This window comes from Buteo buteo, chromosome 13 (genome assembly GCF_964188355.1).
Source record: "Buteo buteo chromosome 13, bButBut1.hap1.1, whole genome shotgun sequence".
In the NCBI taxonomy this organism is placed as follows: Eukaryota; Metazoa; Chordata; class Aves; order Accipitriformes; family Accipitridae; genus Buteo; species Buteo buteo.
In genome coordinates, this window is record NC_134183.1 from 17032101 (window position 1) to 17052172 (window position 20072).

At 43.4% G+C, this 20072-nt stretch overlaps 2 protein-coding genes across 7 annotated transcripts in view; one reads left to right on the forward strand and one right to left on the reverse strand.

Annotated features, from left to right (window-relative positions):
• Positions 1-62: 62 nt before the first annotated feature.
• On the reverse strand, positions 63-10171 carry HEXD (hexosaminidase D). The gene is made up of 12 exons (XM_075044893.1): positions 10041-10171; positions 9838-9947; positions 9671-9758; positions 9092-9256; positions 7348-7531; positions 5856-5927; positions 4887-5082; positions 4158-4240; positions 3289-3367; positions 3109-3210; positions 2496-2585; positions 63-1684 (listed from the first exon to the last, which is right to left on the reverse strand). The coding sequence occupies exons 1-12, from the start codon at positions 10119-10121 to the stop codon at positions 1516-1518; spliced, it is 1419 nt and encodes a 472-aa protein (XP_074900994.1). The 5' UTR covers positions 10122-10171; the 3' UTR covers positions 63-1515.
• OGFOD3 (2-oxoglutarate and iron dependent oxygenase domain containing 3) overlaps positions 10131-20072 on the forward strand; it is a 51371-nt gene continuing 41429 nt past the window's right edge. For all 6 annotated transcript variants that reach the window (XR_012652742.1, XR_012652740.1, XR_012652741.1 and 3 more), the window contains exons 1-3: positions 10131-10552; positions 10903-11120; positions 19986-20061. Coding sequence is in view for 3 of the 6 variants with exons in the window: in XM_075044895.1 (XP_074900996.1) it covers positions 10131-10552; positions 10903-11120; positions 19986-20061 (716 nt within the window). In the remaining 3 variants the exon portion in view is untranslated. The remainder of the gene's footprint in view (positions 10553-10902; positions 11121-19985; positions 20062-20072) is intronic.

The window sequence follows — 20072 nt, forward strand, 5'->3', positions numbered from 1 at the left end:
TTTCCCCCCTTTAAACCAAACCAACATGCCACATGCAAAACAAAGGCAAGTTTCCACAAACATTTTGAGTATCAAAGGATTTATTACAGTAAAATAAATTAAGATCTTGTTTAGTTCAAGGTATGTGACTTCTGTAATTAAGGTATACATAGCAATTGATTTTTTTTTTTTTTTTTTTTTAGATAAAAATCTGCATGTGGATCTACTTCTGTAGCTCTCATCAAATAAGTTAAAGATTTGTCTTACGCTGTCCTTGGACTTTCTGTAGCTAGAGCTATGCTCTTTATAATAGATTGTTCCAAGAAAATTTCAATACTTGTGCTTCCAAAATAAGACTTTCAAGAAAGCAATAAATGAAGCAAACAAGTACAGAATATTTTGAATATTCATGGTAGTGTACTTAACTACCAGACTTCTGAATTATTTTCCCTTGTGGTGATTACCTTAATGCTCCATTTAAGTCGACAAAATATATTGCTATACATTATTAAAAGTTCCACATTAGAGCAGAATAAAACTTAGCATTTTTCCCTCATATTCAGTAGACTTGAGTCACGCTTCAAATTTGGATGAACCTGCAGTCACAAAGTAGATGCCTTAAAGCGACTGGGATGGTGCTTTTCTATGGGGATGAAACTATGCTTAGCTTTGATGATGCTTTGGTAAAAAGTCAGGAAATCCCATGTGTTAAGGCAGTTTTCCCTCAGAGTCCAAGTGTCACATCCACTATTGGTAACAAGCCCCTTTTCTGGAGCTCCGTCTTGCTCTGTACTGTGATGGTACATGTCCTTTCATGCATCTGCTGTAACCTCGTAAGCATCTAGACAGTGGTTCCTTGCTCAGACTTCTGCAAAAAGCTGGATGTTAAGTTCCTGATCTCAAGCTAATCAAAACTGGATTTAAGACCAATGGTTTTATGTATTTCAAAGAGTGAAAAGGTCCAAAACAAAACCTGGAACAAATCAACTGCTGTATGCTGTGGAAGGACTTGACGGAACAGTAGGATGCATCCCTGAACATAGCTGAAAGATGGAGGAGTCACAGTACAAAACATATGGACCTAAAGCATGTTTGAAGTATCCTAAATCTTTCTTTTTATGGAAATTGTGAAGGGAGGACACCTTGGCTACTGACTAGAATTGAATTTGTAGAACTTTTCCAGGTCATTGTTATGTAAGAAAGTCTATTACAAATACTGAATTTGGAAGAAACTAAGTTTTTCTCCTGCCTTGTAATATAGCGGAGTTCTGACTCACTCCTGCATTCTGTTATGCAAGGGGAGCAAATCTGACTTACAGGGCAGGTGATTTAAGGCTCAGCAATGTGTTAAGACAGGAAAATTAAAACAGAGTTGAAGCCTATTACACTAATAAATTCCTTTATGCCTTCAGGTCACTTTTGTTTAATCACAGTTCTTGCTTCAACTCTCAAGATGACAAACTAGCTATATGACTAGTTGCCGATTTCCACTAGCCATGTTTTCCCACAGAATAAGACAGACTAATTTCAATACTCCTACTGTTGCGCTTTTATTGCTTTATCTAAATCATCCACCACTTGCTGCAGCTTCTGTAGGCTGGGGTGGACATTCTCTTCCAACCACTCCTCTACAGTACACTTGTGGAAAACTTGCTCCATGGCTGCTTGGAGGTCTTGCACCACAGCATTCCACTTGGAGAGAAGACTAAGCAGAGATCAGAAGGAAGAAACAATCACATTTGCAGGTGAGCTCTGTCTCAAGGGCTAGCTTATTGGGCCTTTTAAAGGGAGTACTGTCCTTAAAAGGACTTTACAGGAAAAGAAGCATCTATTACAAGAGCTCAAAGGACTTGATTTTGTGCAAATGGCAAAAGGTTTGTGTTTAAGTACCGTAAATCTTGGCACTTCTCTCATGCAGTGACTTTTAAAGTACCGAAATGTGAGCTCAAAAAACCACTATACTCATTTTAAGTGTAACTGAAACCTGCTGTGAGACTTGTTGGGAATTTAATTCTGGTTTCTACCAGGAAGAGTGGATGCAGTTGGATATTCACCTTATCACAGCAAAAATTGTATAAAGCAGCCATTTAGCATGAATCAGCATAATGTCTAGGACAAGTTCTGAAAAGCGCATACAGTGACAGGGAGCAGGGGAAAGGGGCCTGGTTTTATTCCAAGCCCTGCGTGGAACCTGGCCCATGGTGAACTCCTACACTGCGGCTAACAACTGCTGTAAGATGCATCAGGTCTATGCAGGAGTAACTCCATATACAAGGGAGAGTTTTTCGGAGACCAATTTTGTACTTGTATTCAAAGAATTTGTTCAACAGAAGGCAGACAAAGCTAAACATGTTCTTCTGTTTAAAACTGTATTATGAATACTTCATATTGTTTGATTTCCACTGATGCTTCTGAAATAATAATAGAAAGAGGCAAGGACTCAAAACTATACGTACTTGAGTGCCCCAAATATGACAGATTTTACTTTCCCTATAATGCAAAATAGGTGGTGTTACCTTACTGCATCTGGCTGAAAGTGATGCATTATTATAGGATGAATAATCTTCCTTTTCCTGTGGTAGGGGCTGAACCAGCCTGTGACATACCTGAAAATGGATGTTAGTATGAGCAGATTTTGAAACAGCAGTGACATACATGTTTGTAGGCTGACAGGGAGGTGATAGAGCTTTAGCTGAACTTCTGCACAGAGATAATGCTTAAGGAGCAAGTAAATTTAAGTCTACATATCCTTGGAAGTAGCTTGTAAAAGACTGTTCCTGGCAAATGAGAATAACTGATCATCTGTTGTAATTTAAGTTTCATTTCAAGCTCCTTTTTTTGTAACCACACCATTAAAAAAATTCATTTTAACTTTAACAGTAAGATTTAATTCAGCAAAGAACTAGATTCTTGAAATAAGGCAGCACATAGTATTTAGGAATTCTACTGAAACACTTTAAATTTGCATCTAAATATTATGTTCTGCTCAAGTGTCAATATATAGGGATGCAATGCCTGAAGTGCAGAGCTTGATGTTTAAATCACTTTGCTGGAGTTATGCCCCATTTTGAGATGACACAGCTCCAACACTCCTGCAGACAGCCAGAGAATCAGCATAAACCTTATTACCTGTTCCTCTCAAGAAGCTCATCCACTGATGACTTGAGGTAGAAACTAACTTGCGTCACAAGTGTAAGGATATTGCTCCCAGGAAAGGTCCCCAGACTTGTGCTGTCCAAAGAGGATCTGTTAAGTTTCTGAACTTACCACGCAATGAGAAGCATCTGAATCCTGCAGCTGGAATTTTACCTCATGAAAGTATCAGTTTCCAAGTTGGACATTCCCAGGAGCTTTTCCACATTTTCTTTAATCTTTTCAGAATAGCCACCTGGCAGAAGACAGTGGAAATAAGTAAATGGAGCCTAAATAACCAAAATGCTCATAAAAGAGGGTTTTTATGGAGTACTCTGCATTGGCTTAGTAGTTCTCCTTGGATGAAGATGTTTTAAAAGGTAAAATGGAAATAGAACAAGGAAAAAAACTTGGGGGTGGGAGGAGTACATTGCCTTTCACACAATTGTCTTGTGCTAGGTAAAGCACTTCCTAGCTATGAGCTTTCCATTCAGGGTGCTGAATATTTTTAGTGCCTTAATTAAAAACAAGTAGGTTGTGTTTTTTTATTTTGAAAACAAGAAGTGCAGAAAGACAAAAATAAAAATTCTGTTGGCAACTGCCTGTAAAGAAATCAGAAACTACAGGATGTATTTTACCAGACAGGGTACTTCCTAGAACAATTTTAAGAAAATTGATTAGTTAAAACAACTTTTACATGTAATTAGTCTCATTTATATACCAGTAGTATTTCAAATCAGTTTCGAAAGCAATTCAGCTTCCTAAATATTTTTTTAGTATAAGCACGAAGAAGTTTGTGACCATTTGCGGGTTAGAACATAATAAATGATTAGTATACTATAGCTATTTTTAAATACTTAGGCCAAGAGGCTTCTCTGCTCCTGTATCACAAACATGCAATATGTAAAATTTATTGTTCATAATTCAGACCATGATCAGATAGTCAAACCACCTCAAAATACAATAAGCCTGTGCCAACCTTAGGGCAAGGTCACTTCACTCTTGTGCTAGGCATTAGCTGAGAGAGAATAAAGTTGTCATTGTACCATTCTTTAATGCCTGCAGACATACAGCCAATGATGGAATTGCCACAGGGAGAAGCTCACACAAAACGGAGAAGTGATCATACCTAAATAAGAAAACATTAATTAGACATTTAGTATGTTCTAACAGTAAGATAGGTGGGAAGTTTTAATATTTCAATCACTAAAATTCAGAGAGCTTTACAAACATCAGTTTCTGTCTCAGAGAACGGACCTTCTATCTCTAAACCGCTAAGTATTCCTGTTTACTAGTAAGAACAGATACAAACCAAATTACTTTCTCAAGCCAAATTAGGGTCAGAAATTGGAGTTCAGCTCTCTGGTATTCCCTTAGACCTCCTGGCTGTTGCATAAAAACCTTTTACTCCTTCATTACGTTAACAAGTTCTCTCTTATGCAACTTCGTTCTATTTGAATTCACATTAGACATTCAGATATACACCAGGCATTAACTATGCTGTCTATAAGCAGTTCAAGGTGGCACAAAGTACATTCAAGCCTTCAGATCCAATCTGCTGTTGTTGGTATCTGCCAAAACAATCACTCCTGCTGATTAATGCTGTAGCAGTTGACTGGAACTCTGAAATCCACCCTTCATGGGTGAGGCCCAGCGGTAACCAACAGGAAGGACTGCAGGGTTGCAAAGCTCCCTTCTAAATCCCCAGCCTCCTTGTACCTCTTGGGGAGTTTTTGGGTGGAAGTTTGCTTCCAATTTAAAAGGATGTTCCTTACCTTTGCCAGCCGGTCAGCGCGATACCTTCAAGGACATCAGCAGGGCTACTGCTTGCCACTTCCAGCCATTGAAGATGGTTTTTTAAGTGGTGTCCAATAAGCGTTAGAGACTGATTCACTCCTGTAGCTCCTTTAAAAGCACTAGCAAACCACACCTTGGAGAAGCCGCATCTACGATACTTCTCTATGAGATGCACTGCAATAAGACACAAAAGAACACTTACAGGACAAGTTTTTCTCCATTTTCGGCCTTGACTGTCATGCTACAATTAAGAGGAACCCAGGTCCAGCTACAACAGGCTGCTGAGCCTTGTCCTGTCAAATTCTGATCATCAGCAAGGATGGGAGATTTCACATGCTCTCTGAGCAACCTGCTTTGGTGACTGCCCTCCTATTTTCATGTGCCCAGTTACTATATTCCATTCCCTTGAATTGCTGAATTGCTTCAATGCTAAGAACCATGGGCATGTAACAAGCATGCACATCATCAGATTCTTCTTTCAACAAAGGAATATTTGCATGCATGTTAAATGCATGATTGGAGCCTTTAGTTTTTCCTCTGAATTCTACATGTATGAAGCCTTGAAGCTTCTTTTGCAGAGCTGTCAATACACAGCTACCTGCTCCCACTGGTTTATAATGCAACAAGAGTTAATGTAACAGTGCTTGTGAAAAACCTCTCAATTTCCCATCAGTGATTCCACAGCCCTATTGAAAAGAATTAAGCAGCAGACAATGCGAGTCCTTCATAGGAGAAACATAAATAGAAAAAGAAAATAACAACTATTACGTGAAATCAAACAAGGGCTATGTTTATGCTACTAAAGCAATAAAAAGCAGTGTAACAAAACCAGAAGTTTTTGGCGTCCAGCTAAGGTATGTTTTAATTATACCATTTTGTTTTGGCTATTTTGCTTAACAGGTAACAGAGCTCTTTGCTTCTAAGCAGCTCAGCAGAGAAGTACAAACCTTTGCCCTCCACATCGAGGTCTGCTGCATAGTCCCAGATCATTGGCTGCACAAGGTGTGGGACCCCAGACTCTGAAAGGAACAGAGGTCGTCTAAGTAATGGAAAACAGACAGTTAAAAGTGAGAACTAAGTACATATTACTGGTGCAGTAGCACGTGACTAGAACTAACTATGGCTTGTAACTAGAATTCTTTATTTACAGTTGAAGTGCACCCGGGCATTTTCAGCCTGGCCAGGGCTTTGAACATGCAGGGTCACATGCCAGGAGCCACTAAGTCCTTAGACATCTTGAAACCACTAATATGGATCAGCAGTGACAATTCATCAGAGATCCCATTCACCCCAAGCCCATCTTGTTCTTAGTCCCTTGCATCTATCGGTATACCTGCTGGGTTGAACCGGTGGAGCAGCAAACTGCACACACAAGATTTCAGCTAGATTTGAAGGAAACATCCACCCTCTAAGTTAGAGATTGTCTGAGCTGTGTATGCACAGAACTTAGCTTTTCAAGATGCCTTTAAAGTACAAATAAAGATACAGGTTTAGCTTCAAATCCCCTTCAAATCCCAATACCCTGACTAGTATTAAACATGAGAAACCGACCCCTAGAGAAACTGCAGTAAATTGTACAGAAGTTCAGTATTTTAACAGCATCCCATTTTAATTTGTTTAGTCTGTTATTGCCTGTGGCAGTAGAGCGCACTTAGCTAAACGCTGTGCTGCTCTTGTGGAAACTGCATGGGTCTCATCTGCATTTTTTTTGGATGATTTCCCACTATTACAGCCACAAATAGGTCAGTCACTGCTGGAGGAGCTACACAGCTCTTCATAGCATTGTCTAAATCTGTTCAGAGCAGACACATAAGGTGGCTCTGAAAATGCTGGAACTGTGTCTATGCTAGGACTACTCAAACTTGAGCAGTGGTTTCATAGTATTCAACAAACAAGACTTTTGACGTCAAGGTCTTGGAGCTACCCTGCAATTCAGTATCAGAGTTCTTCACGATATGCACTATGATCACATATACTGTCAAAGATGCTCACAGGATCACAGCTTCTCCGTGTGAGCCTACACCACTGGAACCAGATGCTGCGCAGAGCAACAGCTAACATTAGAAGGTGGTAAGAGGCATTGAAATTTAGACTGAGACCACAAATGCTAATAGGTTTGGGTTTGTTTGGGTTTTTTTAATGCGTAAAGAAAGTAGAATTGATGGCAACCACTGCATGATGACTGTTTTGTTTGTCACTGCATATTACCAGATGGAAAACTAAAGTGTATGTGTTGAAACTTGCCCACAGTCATACAGAAAGTCTGTGACATAGCCAAGGACTAAATATCTCTACTCTCTAGTCTAATGGATCATATCCCAGCTATTCTCAGATTTCTCGTTTTCATTATTTTCATCTGCCAACAAATCTGGTTTAACTGGTTGTGTAAACTTTTTTGTACGCTACAAAATATAACTCACCCCATCACTGGTCACACACCTGCCAATGTTTCCTCACTTATCCCTCTGAGCATATCATCCCACACAATGGGTGTTACAGTGGGGTAAGATGAGACCACACAACTTGCAACTGCTTTTATGTGGGATAAGCACAGCTTCTCTGGAGTGTTGTCCTGTTGCTGCAGCCACTGCTTTGACTCCTCTCCTTCACCAAGGTAGTAGACCTGAAACATCAAGCAAATAATCCTGACTTCTTGTACAGGAACAGGGGGAATGAGTTTGGCGTAGTATCACGAAATCATACAATATTCAAAACCTACTGCACAGATGTGACACACTGAGTGGACATATTTAAAAGCACCTCTCAGTGTTGAAGACACTGCAAGCATTTCCATCAGTCTGCAGGAGACTGTGGCCATGACTACCAAAATACATTACGTAAGGGAATTTTCCTGTAGAAACTAAAATATTTAAAGAATAATTAAAGCATGCTGTATTTGTCTTTGGAAGGTTTGTCCTCAGAAGTAGCTCTCACCAGTTTTACTCAGTTCAAATCTAGCAACCCACAAGGTCCTGAATTATGTAAGATGAGGTTCCTGTCTTGGGGAAGGAGATCATCTGTACATGAATCTAGAAGTGACTAGAGTGCACATCCAAGAATGGCCCCAGCATACTTGGTCCTATGCAGAGAGTGGATCTGGGCCTGTTAAGCTGGGTATGCATTTAAACTCTTTGCTGTTTTAGAGCAGGTTTTATCTAAAACACGTTCATTCCACATAAACAGCATTTTGGTTTATAAAAGCTTGCAGCTCCCTATCTAACCTTGCCATTAGTTCTCACACAACAGGATACAAAATGCTAAACTAATATCAGTACAGTTAAAGTGATCACAATGAATTTCAGGGATCTGCATGCTGTAGGGGTGGTTTTAAGAAACTCTGAGAAAGGAGAACACTCAAAGTTCTCCTCCTCAAGGAAACAAACTACCAAGTTTTTCAGCCTGGAGAAGAGAAGGCTCCAGGGAGACCTTACAGCAGCATTCCAGTACCTAAAGGGGGCCTACAAGAAGGCTGGAGAGGGACTTTTTACAAGGGCATGTAGTGATAAGACAAGGGGTAATGGCTTTAAACTGAAAGAGGGTAGATTCAAATTAGATGTAAGGAAGAAGTTCTTACATCTTGTAAGGAAGAAGGGTCGTGAAGCACTGGGTTGTCCAGAGAGGTGGTGGATGCCCCATCCCTGGAACTGTTCAAGGCCAGGTTGGATGGGGCTTTGAGCAACCTGGTCTAGTGGAAGGTGTCCCTGCCCATGGCAGGGGGTTTGGAACAAGATGATCTTTAAGATCCCCTCCAACCCAAACCATTCTATGATTTTATAACAAGAGAAAAAAACCCAACACTTCCTACCCAAAAGAGCTTACTCTGAATAAGTTGATGAGAACAATGAGCCAACATCTTACATGCAAACTCACGTGATTCTTAATTAATACCTCCAATTGACATCTCACTTTAAATACTCATTTGACCTAAAACCAAATGCTGAGTTAGCTTTAGGAAACTGCTTTCAATACTTTCGATACTACACTCAGATCAATAAAAATGACATCCTGTGCTACTAGAATAACTTAGTGTCAAAAAGTCTTTTCTACGCTGGCTTGCGTTGTTGTTTTCTGTCCCCCAAATCCTACTGGAATGTGGCCTGGGCACCACTGAAATGCAGAAGCCTCGGCCCTTATCATCATTTCTCACAAGAAAAAAACCCTCCTGGCTCAAGAGAAGTCTCACCTCATCGCATCCGATGTGAAACCATTTTAAATCTTCATGCTGCGCCATGACCTGGTCTATCATGGCTTTGACCAGTGTCCGCGACTCCTCCTTGTGTGGGTTGAGGGCGTTGGGAAACACCTCCACCTCCCGGAGATGAGCAAATTCTTTGTGCTTCAGCACAAACTGCAAGAGAAAGGAGATCGTGGGGAACAACCGTGAAATGAACGGGACAGCAGCGTCTTCCCGCGTCACCTGGCCTCTGCTAACACTTCTCCTGCTAAAACCCTGGTTTTGGCTGCGTCTGAGCACACAGGGATCAGCAGGAGGCCAGGAGGGGCACAGCCGCTGCTCCACGGTGCCGCGGGGGTCTCCGACCACGAAGCGCCTCACGGGGCGAGGAAAACAGGGCGCTTGGCGCAGCGTCACCCTGGTCTCCGAAGCATGCGGCCGGCGCGGAGCCGGATAACCCGAGCGCCGGCCCTTACCAGACCGGCGGGGGGGGGTTCCCAACAAAGCCACCCCCGCGCCCTCACCCCCGCTCGCCCACCCCAGCGCTCCCAGGCCTCGAAGGCGCGACGCCGCCCGCCCGGTCCTCACCTCCATGTGCCCGAAGGTCTGCACCAGCGGCACCACCTCCAGCCCCTGCGCCCTCGCCTGGCTCAGCACCGCCCTCACCTCCCCGGGGCTGCGGCGGGGGGAGAGCGAGACGTCAGGGCCCGGCCCGGCAGAGCGGCCCCCGTCCCCCCCCAGCCCCCGGGCGGTACCTGTAGGCGTGCGGGGCCCGCAGCGGCTCCAGCGGCCCCGCGTAGGGGAAGGTGTCCTCGTACTCCAGCAGCAGCCCGGTGGCGCCCAGGGCGCGGAGCAGCGGCAGCACCTGAGGGGGCGGGAGGGGACAGCGGGCGGGTGGGGTCGGGGGCGGACCGGACCGGACCGGACCGAGACCCCCCGCCGCCCGCCGCCCCCTTACCTCCGCCAGGTAGGAGGCGCGGGGCGGGGCGCCCTTCAGGTCCAGGTGCACCAGGCGCCGCCGCGGACCGCCCGCCTCCATGCCCGCCGCATGCCGCCGCTCCGGCCTCGATTGCTCCCGACTGCGCGCTCCAGGCTGGCCGCCGCACCGCCGGGAAGCATCGATTGGTTTGGCCTGCCTCCGCGGTACGCCGGCATAAAGCGCTTCGCCGAGTCCCTCTGCCCCGGCTCCGGTGTCCGGGTGCTGTCCGGCCGCCGCCACCTCCTCCTCTCTGCCTTGGCGAGCCCCTCTCCGCCGCTCTCGGCTCCGCAAGGGATTCGTCCTGCCCGCTCGTCTGCAGCGTTGCTGCTCGGCGGCCGATTGCTTTCCCCTGGCAGGCGGCAGAGGCGGGCCGAGCGCGTCGCTCTGTGCCTGGCGGGCGCGATGGCTCCGCAGCGGCGGGCGGCGCCGCGCGGCCCCGAGAGCGGCGGGACGGCGGGCGGGACGGGCCGCGGGGGCCGCCGGCACAGCAGGTACCCGGCGGGGGCGTGGGGTGCGGGGCTACGGTTAGCGGCTGGCACCTCTCGCCGGCGGCGGCGGTGGTGCCCGGGCCCGGCGGCTGAGGGGAGCGGCCTGCGGCAGGGCCGCCGGTTCCTCCGGGAGCTCCTGTGGGAAGGCGGCCTGTAACCTTCGGGCGTGAAGGAGGAATGAGTACTGCGGGTGCTTGTAAATATGTGCGCGCGTACCCCAAACGAGGGGTCAGTCGGGGTACCGGCCCTTGACCAGGTCTCCCCGGTGTCGGGCAGGGGCTTAAGTCTGCTCCGCACCGGCTCGGGAGCGCGTCGTTATCTCGCGTGGGACTGTCGCTGTGCTCTCTCCGTAGTGCCAAGAAGAGCCGAGGCCAGCAAGAGTCACGGTGGAGGTGGCTGAAGGCAGCGGTCCTCCTCTCCTCCGCTGCCGCCGGTGGCCTCCTGAGCTGGAGCTACCTGAGGGCCGAGGACGGGGTCACGGAGGTGCTGGCTCGTCACAGCGAGAACCTGCAGGACAAGTTCGTTGAGATCCCCTGCTCCGAGGACTATGACAGCCACAAAAGATTTGAAGGTATTTGGGTGGGATTGCGTAAAGTGGGATGAAGCAGTCTTCAGAGGACCACAGCAGGCTGACTGCTGTCCAAGTCTGTTAAACCAAATTTGTACCACAAAACTCCTGTGTTTCAAGCAAACGGCTAGTCACTGTGTGTATTGTTTAAATCCACAAATGTTCGTGCCTCTTGGGTCAGCCTGGAAATCATTGCTTCTGAGAGGCTTTTTTGTCATCCCGACATAATGCTCTTCTGAAACTGCTTTGCTTAGGCCGTATGAAATAAACCTTTTGCTAAATCTGTTTCTAGAGTCTTTCCTACTCTGTTGATTCCTGCCATAGCCTTGTGGGTGAGTTTGTTGCTGGTAAATACCCTAGAGGGTATGGAATGGAACTGCTTTAGGATATCATCTGTGCCGCTAGCATGCGGTAGTGTCACAAACACCAGTTTCTGATACACTTGTTTTGAGATGTGTGTGTGCCAGCAGCTTTTGATGCTGTCTGCAAAGCACTCCTCTGTCTTTATGTCTTTCAGCTGAGCCTGTTTTCTGTCAAATGGATATTTGTATCCCCTGGCACTTATTTCTTTGGAGTGTTTATGTTGGATCTTCTAGAGAAATGGAAGATTTTTATCTTCTCTGATGAACAGCAGTGAGAGTCAGACTTGCAGTTTGTGTGGATGAGCTATGCTGATGTTCTCTTTTAGATTTGCATAGTGTTTTTTGATGAACGTTTTGGGTTGGTACTGCTGCCAGAAAGCAGCTGTGCTCTTACTTTTTGTCAACCTACCTGTATGTCTAGGTGTGTGTTGATTGATAAGCTATTCCATCTAAAAAGAATAGTATTTCCAAGCTAGTTTTTAGCCAAATCAGTTGTCTTATCTGGTTCATTACGTGGCGGACAAAACAGTTGCTGACACAAGGCTGGAGGCAGGGTGTGGAGGCTGGAAGAAGCTGCTTGGAACTGAGGAAGGACAAAGATGATCAAAGGGCTGGAGAACCTGTCCTATAAGGAAAGACTGAAGGAGCTGGGTCTTTTCCCCGGAGAAGAGAAGGCTCAGAGGGACCACGTTACAGTATTCCAATATTAAGGGGCAGCTACGAGGTGGATGGAGGCTCTCCCTTTACAAGAAACCGCATGGAGAAGACAACAGGCAATGGGTACAAGTGGTAGTGGGCAAGGTTTCATCTTGACATAAGAACGTTTTTTTTACAGAGAGAACAGTCTATCCCTGAAACAACCTCCCCAGTGATGTAGTAGAGTCCCCATGACTGAATGATTTCAAGACATGATTAGGCAGGGTGCTAGATGATCTCATCTAGGCTTCCTTTCCCATGAAAGGCTGGACCAGGTGATCTTTTGAGGCACCTTTCAACCTGGGCTGTTCTATGATTTCTAACTTTCTTCTTCTGGTAAAAAGTGTGTCAAATTGCAGCCTGGATATGGTGCCCCAAAGATGTGGAGGTAATTTCCCCTGTCCTCTTCAGGTGGCTGGTCCTGGTGCTGTTGGTTGAAAGGTTTGTAACGTAAAACAAATGTTCGTGTAGTCGGTGGTCAGATAGTTTTTCCTCAGTGCTGCTATTGTAGCTTCTTGCTTGATAGGGTTTTGGAGGGTTCATCCCAATTGTTATTGAGGCAAAGAAAACTGCTGTCAGGAAGCTACCAGCAAGAAAACTTACTCAGTAGGGCGGATTTTTTTGACTGAGCATATGAAAACACATGTTCTGTTTTAACTTTTCATAGTTACTATAAGAAGAAACTGCTGCTGGCTTTATTTGCATAGTGCCAAGGCCAGAGAAAACTGTTGCAGCCTGTGTTGCCGCAGATTTGGTAGTTATGACTGAACTAAGGCTAAAACTGTCTGTGTTCTGCTACTGGGGCTTTGGCTTGTCAAAAGAAACCCCCTAAACCAACAAAACCTTGTTTTTTCCCTTCCCTGGTTTGCAAGAAGTTTTCTGAGCTGGGGACTTGTGGTCTTGGCAAGCCCATCAGTTATTCTTGCCATCATAAAGAAGGCAGGAAGGGTATCTCTTAAAGGATATCTCTGCCTGGGAAGAGGAATGAATGTGTTCTCTATACTTGTGATGTCATGGGGAGAAAGCTCTGCAAATGCTAGCTGCAAGGTGAAGTGTCACCTCTCTTGGCTTTGTGTGAGAATGATTGACGTGGCTGGCATCAACCCAGGAGGAACAAAGGGGAGTCATCTTGTGCAAGTTTGTATTCTGGCTTTCTAATTAGATGTTTGCTTGCTGCTGCCTCTTAACGTATGTGATTGATTTTGGTTTTTAGCAGATGTTTTTACACGTGTTCCCTGTACTATGCTTTCAGAAAGTGATCAGTGGTATTAGAAATGTGTGAACATCTGTTTTGTTAAGTGGTTAATTGAAGCCGAGCTGGGATAATGAACTTTGCTCTCGTTTTTTCTCTCTCGTCTCCTGCTCGGTGCCCGCCAGAGGGTGGTGGTGAGCTGCTGAGCCTTGCTGTCCCGTCAAAGCTGAGCTCTTTGTTCCACCTGTGTGTTACTGATAGCTTAGCGAGCCAGTAAATGTGGATTATGGTTCTCTGCCAAACTGGATTCGGCTCCGGAGCTTTTGTTGCTTTGTTGTAAATAGCTTTCTATCACTCAGTAGCTTTTCATTCTCTGTCTTCTGGCTTGACATCCACAGCTGCTGGCTCTGTGTCACAAGGAGGTACATTCCTATCATCACTTGGTGTCTGATGCTCAGCCGTGAAGTTTCCACTGCTAAGATGAGAGGATTTTTATGCACCTGTCTGTGCTTCAAAATGAACTAGTGCAACTGAGCTTCTAGTTTGTTTCAAATGGTATGGTAGTTGGTGTCAGAGAGCAGTCGTTTTATTTCCATAGCACTGCCTGCCAGTAAACCTGCTTCATACAGAAATAAAACGTGTTATTTTTCAGAGGCCAAGCACTTAACTTATTATATTTGCAGAAGATGGGGTGTTCTGTGAGCACAGTCTCATCTGCATTCTGAGCCTTGTGGCCAGATCTTGGCTATTTCTGCTGTCTTGAGACATGGTTAACTACTTAAAACTACCATGGCTACTAGTGTATCTGATGAAACTCCTGCATACTCTCTTATGTGTGTTGACATATTGTGTCAGTGTACAAAGCATCCATGATCACTGCCCAGGAGACAGCTTGAAGATGCTTTTCCAGAAACTAGATCAGTGGATGTGGAAAGCAGAGAAGTCTGTGAGCAGTGGAGGAAAAGCACCTAGGCTGCTGGCGTGGTTATGGGGTTGGTATCCAATAAATCTTTGCCTCCTTTTGTCCTGCGTTGAGATGGATTGTATTAAGGGAGCATCATGATGGGGCTTTTTTTCTCACGTGAGTCATCCTGGTCTTGGCAGCATATAGTTCTTGGCCAAGTGCCACTTTAAGTAGAAGACAGAGCTGCGGTTTAGGCACTTGGACCCCTGTGTTACATTCTGTTTTCTGTGTACTGAATAAGGAGCAGGGGCCACAGGGACTACTTGTGGTTTTGCATGTTTTGGTATGCTCTTCCTTTACCTTGATTGAAAAAAATACAACTCTTAAGATCCAAAACTGAGTGCCTTATTAGTTAAGTGAATGATTTTGCACAAATTTGTGGAAGCTACTGGGTACTTTATAACACTAAACTAATTTTCTCCTGAGTGCAGATTCTCCAAGTATGCTTTTGACACGTCAGTGCTCCCATGTACCATGGTCTCTTGGACAAAGATGACACATTTCTTAATGCTAAAATTGTTTTCAGACAGACTGTTCTGATTTTTCCTTGGCATTCATCCAGTGTTTGTGCCTTACGGTTGGTACCTGACTGACTTTATACTGGACTGTCTTTTTCTTGTTTTTCTTCTCAGTTTGGAAAAGCTGCTGCTGTTGCCTTCAGAACACCTCCTGCTTCTAGCACTGACTTTGCCAGTTCTTTGCCAGAGACCCTAGACATGTAACAATTGTCCTAGGTAACCCTGTAGTTTCGCCGAATCTGGACTCTCCAGTACCAACCTTTCCAAAAGGGTAAGATGTATCCAGTTGTTTGCAGCTGGAAACAGAGGGCACAAATCTCTTCTGAAATCAGAAGTCTTTGCTAGTGTCATTTTTGCAGAATGTCATACAAGAAAAACTCTAGACAGTTTTGTCCTGTAGTATTGAAATTCTCCTTTGAATTTACATCTTCCCACCTCTTCTCCTTGAACATTGGCTTTCCCTCATGTCTAAGACAATTTTCTTTGCCTTTCAAGCATTAAAGAGACCTTTTCAATGGCAGAAGGAAAGTCATTCTCCTTTTCTTGTCTCTATTAGCCAAGAGAGCTTCCTTGTTTTTCTGTGTTCAGCTCTCTCCAAACTCAAAATCTCATTTTTCTATCAGCCTGTTACTTGAGCCTTTTTTAATCTTGTTTTTTAACAGAACTATAAAAAAAGAGTACTGCCAATCTCCAAACTTGTGTTTCATAACATTGTTGACATCTGTACCCAGATGAACAGAACATTGGGTACAGTGTGGAGTATATTATGTGATTTGTGATTGATTATTGTTCTGCAAATCTTTGAGTGGATCTTATGGTTACTAGTGAAATGTTCGGTAGGGTTTTTTTCCTTTCTGGGAACCCAAATTGTTGGTTCTTTGGCTGTTTTTTTACATGCATCTGAAAAATTGGGTGCTGGAAACTGTTACCGCCTCAGCCATCTGTCTCACTCTTTGGGTGAGTGTTTGCTAGCCTGGAGGCAGAGATGTCTCATCCCTGTCAGTTGGCTTCTGCGATGCTCTTCAGCCTGGCATTCAAAAGTGAGTAACTGATCTTATTCTGCCACTGCTGAATGTATAATGGAGCCTTTAAGGCAATATAAAATGTGTATGTTTTTGTTAGGGCAGAAAAGAAATAGTTTGCAGTGTTTGCTGGCTACTACTTGTTGCTTTTCAGAACTGCTAGATCATATGCTCCAAAGGAATATAGCATTTCCAATGCTTGCATTTTTATTGCAAGATCTGTGGTTAACTTGCAAATTGTTGGTTCCTGGAATTGAGATTGAAAAATGCAAGCATTTCCACAGAAACTGCATCTAGCCTTTCTGGTTGCACAGGGCATATTTACAATGTGCCTGAAACATGGCACAGAAGCTCCCCCTCTCTCCACTCCTTCCCCTCCCAAATTTGTAACTTGGAACAACTTTCAGCCTATAAAGCCCTTGTGGGTTTTCATTGGTTTGAATTCTGTACCTTTGGGGCTGCTACTGTATTGCAAAATCTTGTTCTTTAATATGCAAAGCACCTTTGGGTTGCTGACAGAATTTTTAATTTTTATGGGTTTTTTTTATATCAAGGCACTATGGTTTCTGCTGAATGGTATGTTTTGATTCTGCTCATCTCTTTAGCTCACAGGGTCAAGAGGAGAAAAGTGAGCTGGGGGAGCAGTGGTTGTGGTTCATTCTTGTCGCACTTCTGGGTTCTGTGCTGGCATTGATAAATGAAAGCTTAAGAATGTAATCTCTAGCATTATTGTAGACTGCTAGTTTCCTAGGTCATCTTCAAATAACTTAATGTGTGCTTCCTGGAATCTGAATCTTCAGCCGGCTTCAGTTATTGTTGCAGGGTAGCCAGAAAACACAAAGAATTATCTTGGTTGTAATCCAGTTCGTTTCCTGACCTTGATCTGTGTTTAAACAGTCTGCTTGGTGTGGGTGCCTTTGACTTCAATTTAAACATATGTCAGACAAGGGACTTTTCTTTTCCCAAGCAAGGAAACAGTGTGTATAATTTGGTATGTTGTTGTCAGTACTCAGCCTATTCACCCACATATCTCTTTGTCATTGCTTCTTTCTCTTCTTGAAATGCTGGTGTAATTGGAGGGCTATATCAGGGTATATCCAATAAGATGGAGTGGAAGTTCCTACAAAGCACTCGTGCTGTTGCAAAATTTCTCTTTCTGTCAGTCTGTGGTCATTGTTATCATTAGTTGCTTTTGATCAGAGCAGACTGATGCTTTTGACTTGCATGGGTGAATTGATTGATTTATTTCTAGGAGTTCCCCACCCCTCCTTGTGTTCTGATGAGCAAATAATCCTTGAAGAGGAGCTCAGTTCAGTAACAGGAAGTGTATTGGCAGATGTCAGAAAATACATTCATCCCAACTTTTCTATGGGATAGATATAGAAGATCTATATATGGATCTTTCTCAGTAAAGTGCCAAGTGTGACATCTGAAGGTCTCTGGTGGCTCAGAATTCAGCTTATTTCTTCTTCTTGCCTGAAGACTGGTGTGGACCAAACTTCTAATTTCATAAGAACTTTCATATATTCTTCACCTGGAACTCTTACTGCTGGCTTTTTTCCATGAGTTTTTAAAATTTAATGTTAGATTTCTTAGCAGTGAATTTTAAGAGACTTTTTTATTATATACATCCAAGCTGTGTGCTTCAAGGCATTTCTGTGCAAAGCCTCATATAAATAGCTGCCCTTCAGAGTATGTTTGTATAGACACCCCATACAGCATGTTATTTGCTTCCTTTTGACTCATGTTTGGGGGAGAAGGGGTTGAGCAAATCTGAACTATGCTGCTTTTATTCTCTTGGCAGTATGGTTGGAATGTTCAAATTCACTGCTTTTTTTATGTTACTGTTGCTTTTCCAGTGACTTCCAGTTGACAAATATAATGGTTCTTAGTGCTTGACTACAGGAATCTCTGTTAATAAACTGCATTATTTGGGTTGAATACTGAAACATAAGTTAAATTCAGTTTTTTGTGTTAATACATGAATTAGCATGTATTGATACTACATAAAGATCCTATACCTATTCAGGAGCCCTTGTTATTAGGAGTATCTTCATGGCTTGAACTGTTTGTGTTCTAACTAATTTTTTCAGTTTTTCTTTTGTCAAGTAGTGAATTCACTCCTGTCTCTGTGGCAGTCTCTTTTCTGTTATTAACATGGTGGTGTTCTGGTGTTATGTCTGCTGCAGTCTGTATCCAAGCATGTCTTGTCTTCTGTATCTCATTTTTCTCCAGGACAATTGAGTTTCTTTATCCTGTTGAGACTGGTTTTGGGACAGAACTCTTTTCATGTTGTGTATTGTACCCAAGAGTGGTATGTACTGGACCTTTGTCTGAGTTGAAGACTTACTTGGACTGTAATAGAAAACATTTTGTATATGGACACGTCATACTAAGGGGGCTTAGTTGCTAGAGATCTTGGCTGATTTTTGGAACTGTCAGCCTGAGGTGGAAGGATCCATGTGGTATTGTTGAGCTTTCCAGTTCTTGCTCTGCCTGTCTGAAGGCTAGAATAAATTGTGTGAAATGAAAACATCTAAGATCATCTTCCTTTCAGAGACCAGTTATATAAACATAAAACTTTTGTTTTCACTACTGCGCTTGGGAAGAAAGGGGAAAAAAATCACTGGATCTGTGTTGCTGCACGTACATTGAGATAGATATGCGTCCAATATTGCCTTACTAAACGAAGGCCACCTTCTCTAGCTTGAAGTGGGAGATGTGCAGACGAACATCAGTAAGTCAACTTTAATCCCAAAGTCTGTAACAAACTTGTAAAGACTTGTAACAAACTTAAGAATTATTTTCAGATCAACAGGAAAAGTAGCTTGTTTTTAAAGTAATGGTATTACTGTGTGTCTTAACATAAATGCTGGAGACTCTGGGTCACGTGTGACAGCCACATCTCCAGAGGCTGTTTTGGGGGCTGAGATTCATTTCTTCTAAATCATCTCTATTCTGTTGAATTGCACTATGGACATAGCAGGAAATAACGTGTCAGCTTGGTTGATGTAATTCAGGGGAACCAGCCATAGCAGGGAAAGTGATGTACCTTAGATGAGTCCTGCAGACTTGAATCTGTGCAGAAACAACAGTGACATTGGCCGGCTTGTCTTCTCTCTGATGATTGCAGTGCAAAACATACCAAAATGGGGATGTAACTTTCTTGTAGTTTAAGTCATCTAAAATATTCTGAGATTGCTGGTATCCCTTCTGAATGTTGTGAATCTGAAAGGGGAGTAGAAGAATATTAATAAAGATTTGTTTTGAGCCTTTTTTTGGAAGATGATACTGTTACCGAAATCTCGGAATAAAGAACTTATCAACACCAATTTAGTGTAGATAAGCAGACACTTTATTGACGGCTGGGTGCGGGAGCGAGTCCTCTCACGAACCACGCACACCTGTCACTAAAACAATACATATATTAAAACTTATTCATGCATATTCATTAGATTTCCAAGAAAGGTTATACATATTCATCAAATTTCTGGGAAATCATTAGCATATGTAAATGTCCTTTACGCAGGCACAGTGAAGGTCTCTGGTGGTCTTCAGGAGTCCTCTGGTGGTCTTTCATAGTCTTCCTCACCCGTCCGCTTCTTGACCTCTCAGGTGTTTCCAAGCAGCAAGCTGGTGTCCATAACAGTTTCCTTAGCTTTTAAAACAAACGCTACAAGACTACCAATCTTTGTCAAAACTTCTGTGGTTAAATGATTTTGAACAATACTTAAATTCTTATGGTTACACATTATACATTTTCTAAGCTCCTAAGTTTCTAAGGCTACATTTCAAACTTAACACTCCCATACTTATGCTTCACAATTTTCTACTTTTTAGTCAAACCAAACTCTTTTATAATCAGATTTTAATTTCTTTTATCTTGTTATCTAAGTTCTCAATGTTCCTACTAGATGATTTTAGCCAATTTCTCCAGCCTTGGTACAGGCCTATACAGGGGATTTCACAACAACACTGGTTGTTGGTTAAATATATAAAATACAACATACATATGATTTTGCTAAAATATTAAAATTGCATATGATTAATTCTAACTAATAACAAATCAATGACAAATCAGTAACAATACTTTCTCTTTCTCTTTGTGTTCCAGGGTGCACTCCTAAAAAGTGTGGAAGGGGTGTGACTGATGCAGTAATCACAAGGGAAGAAGCTGAAAGAATCCGTAGGTAATTTTCTT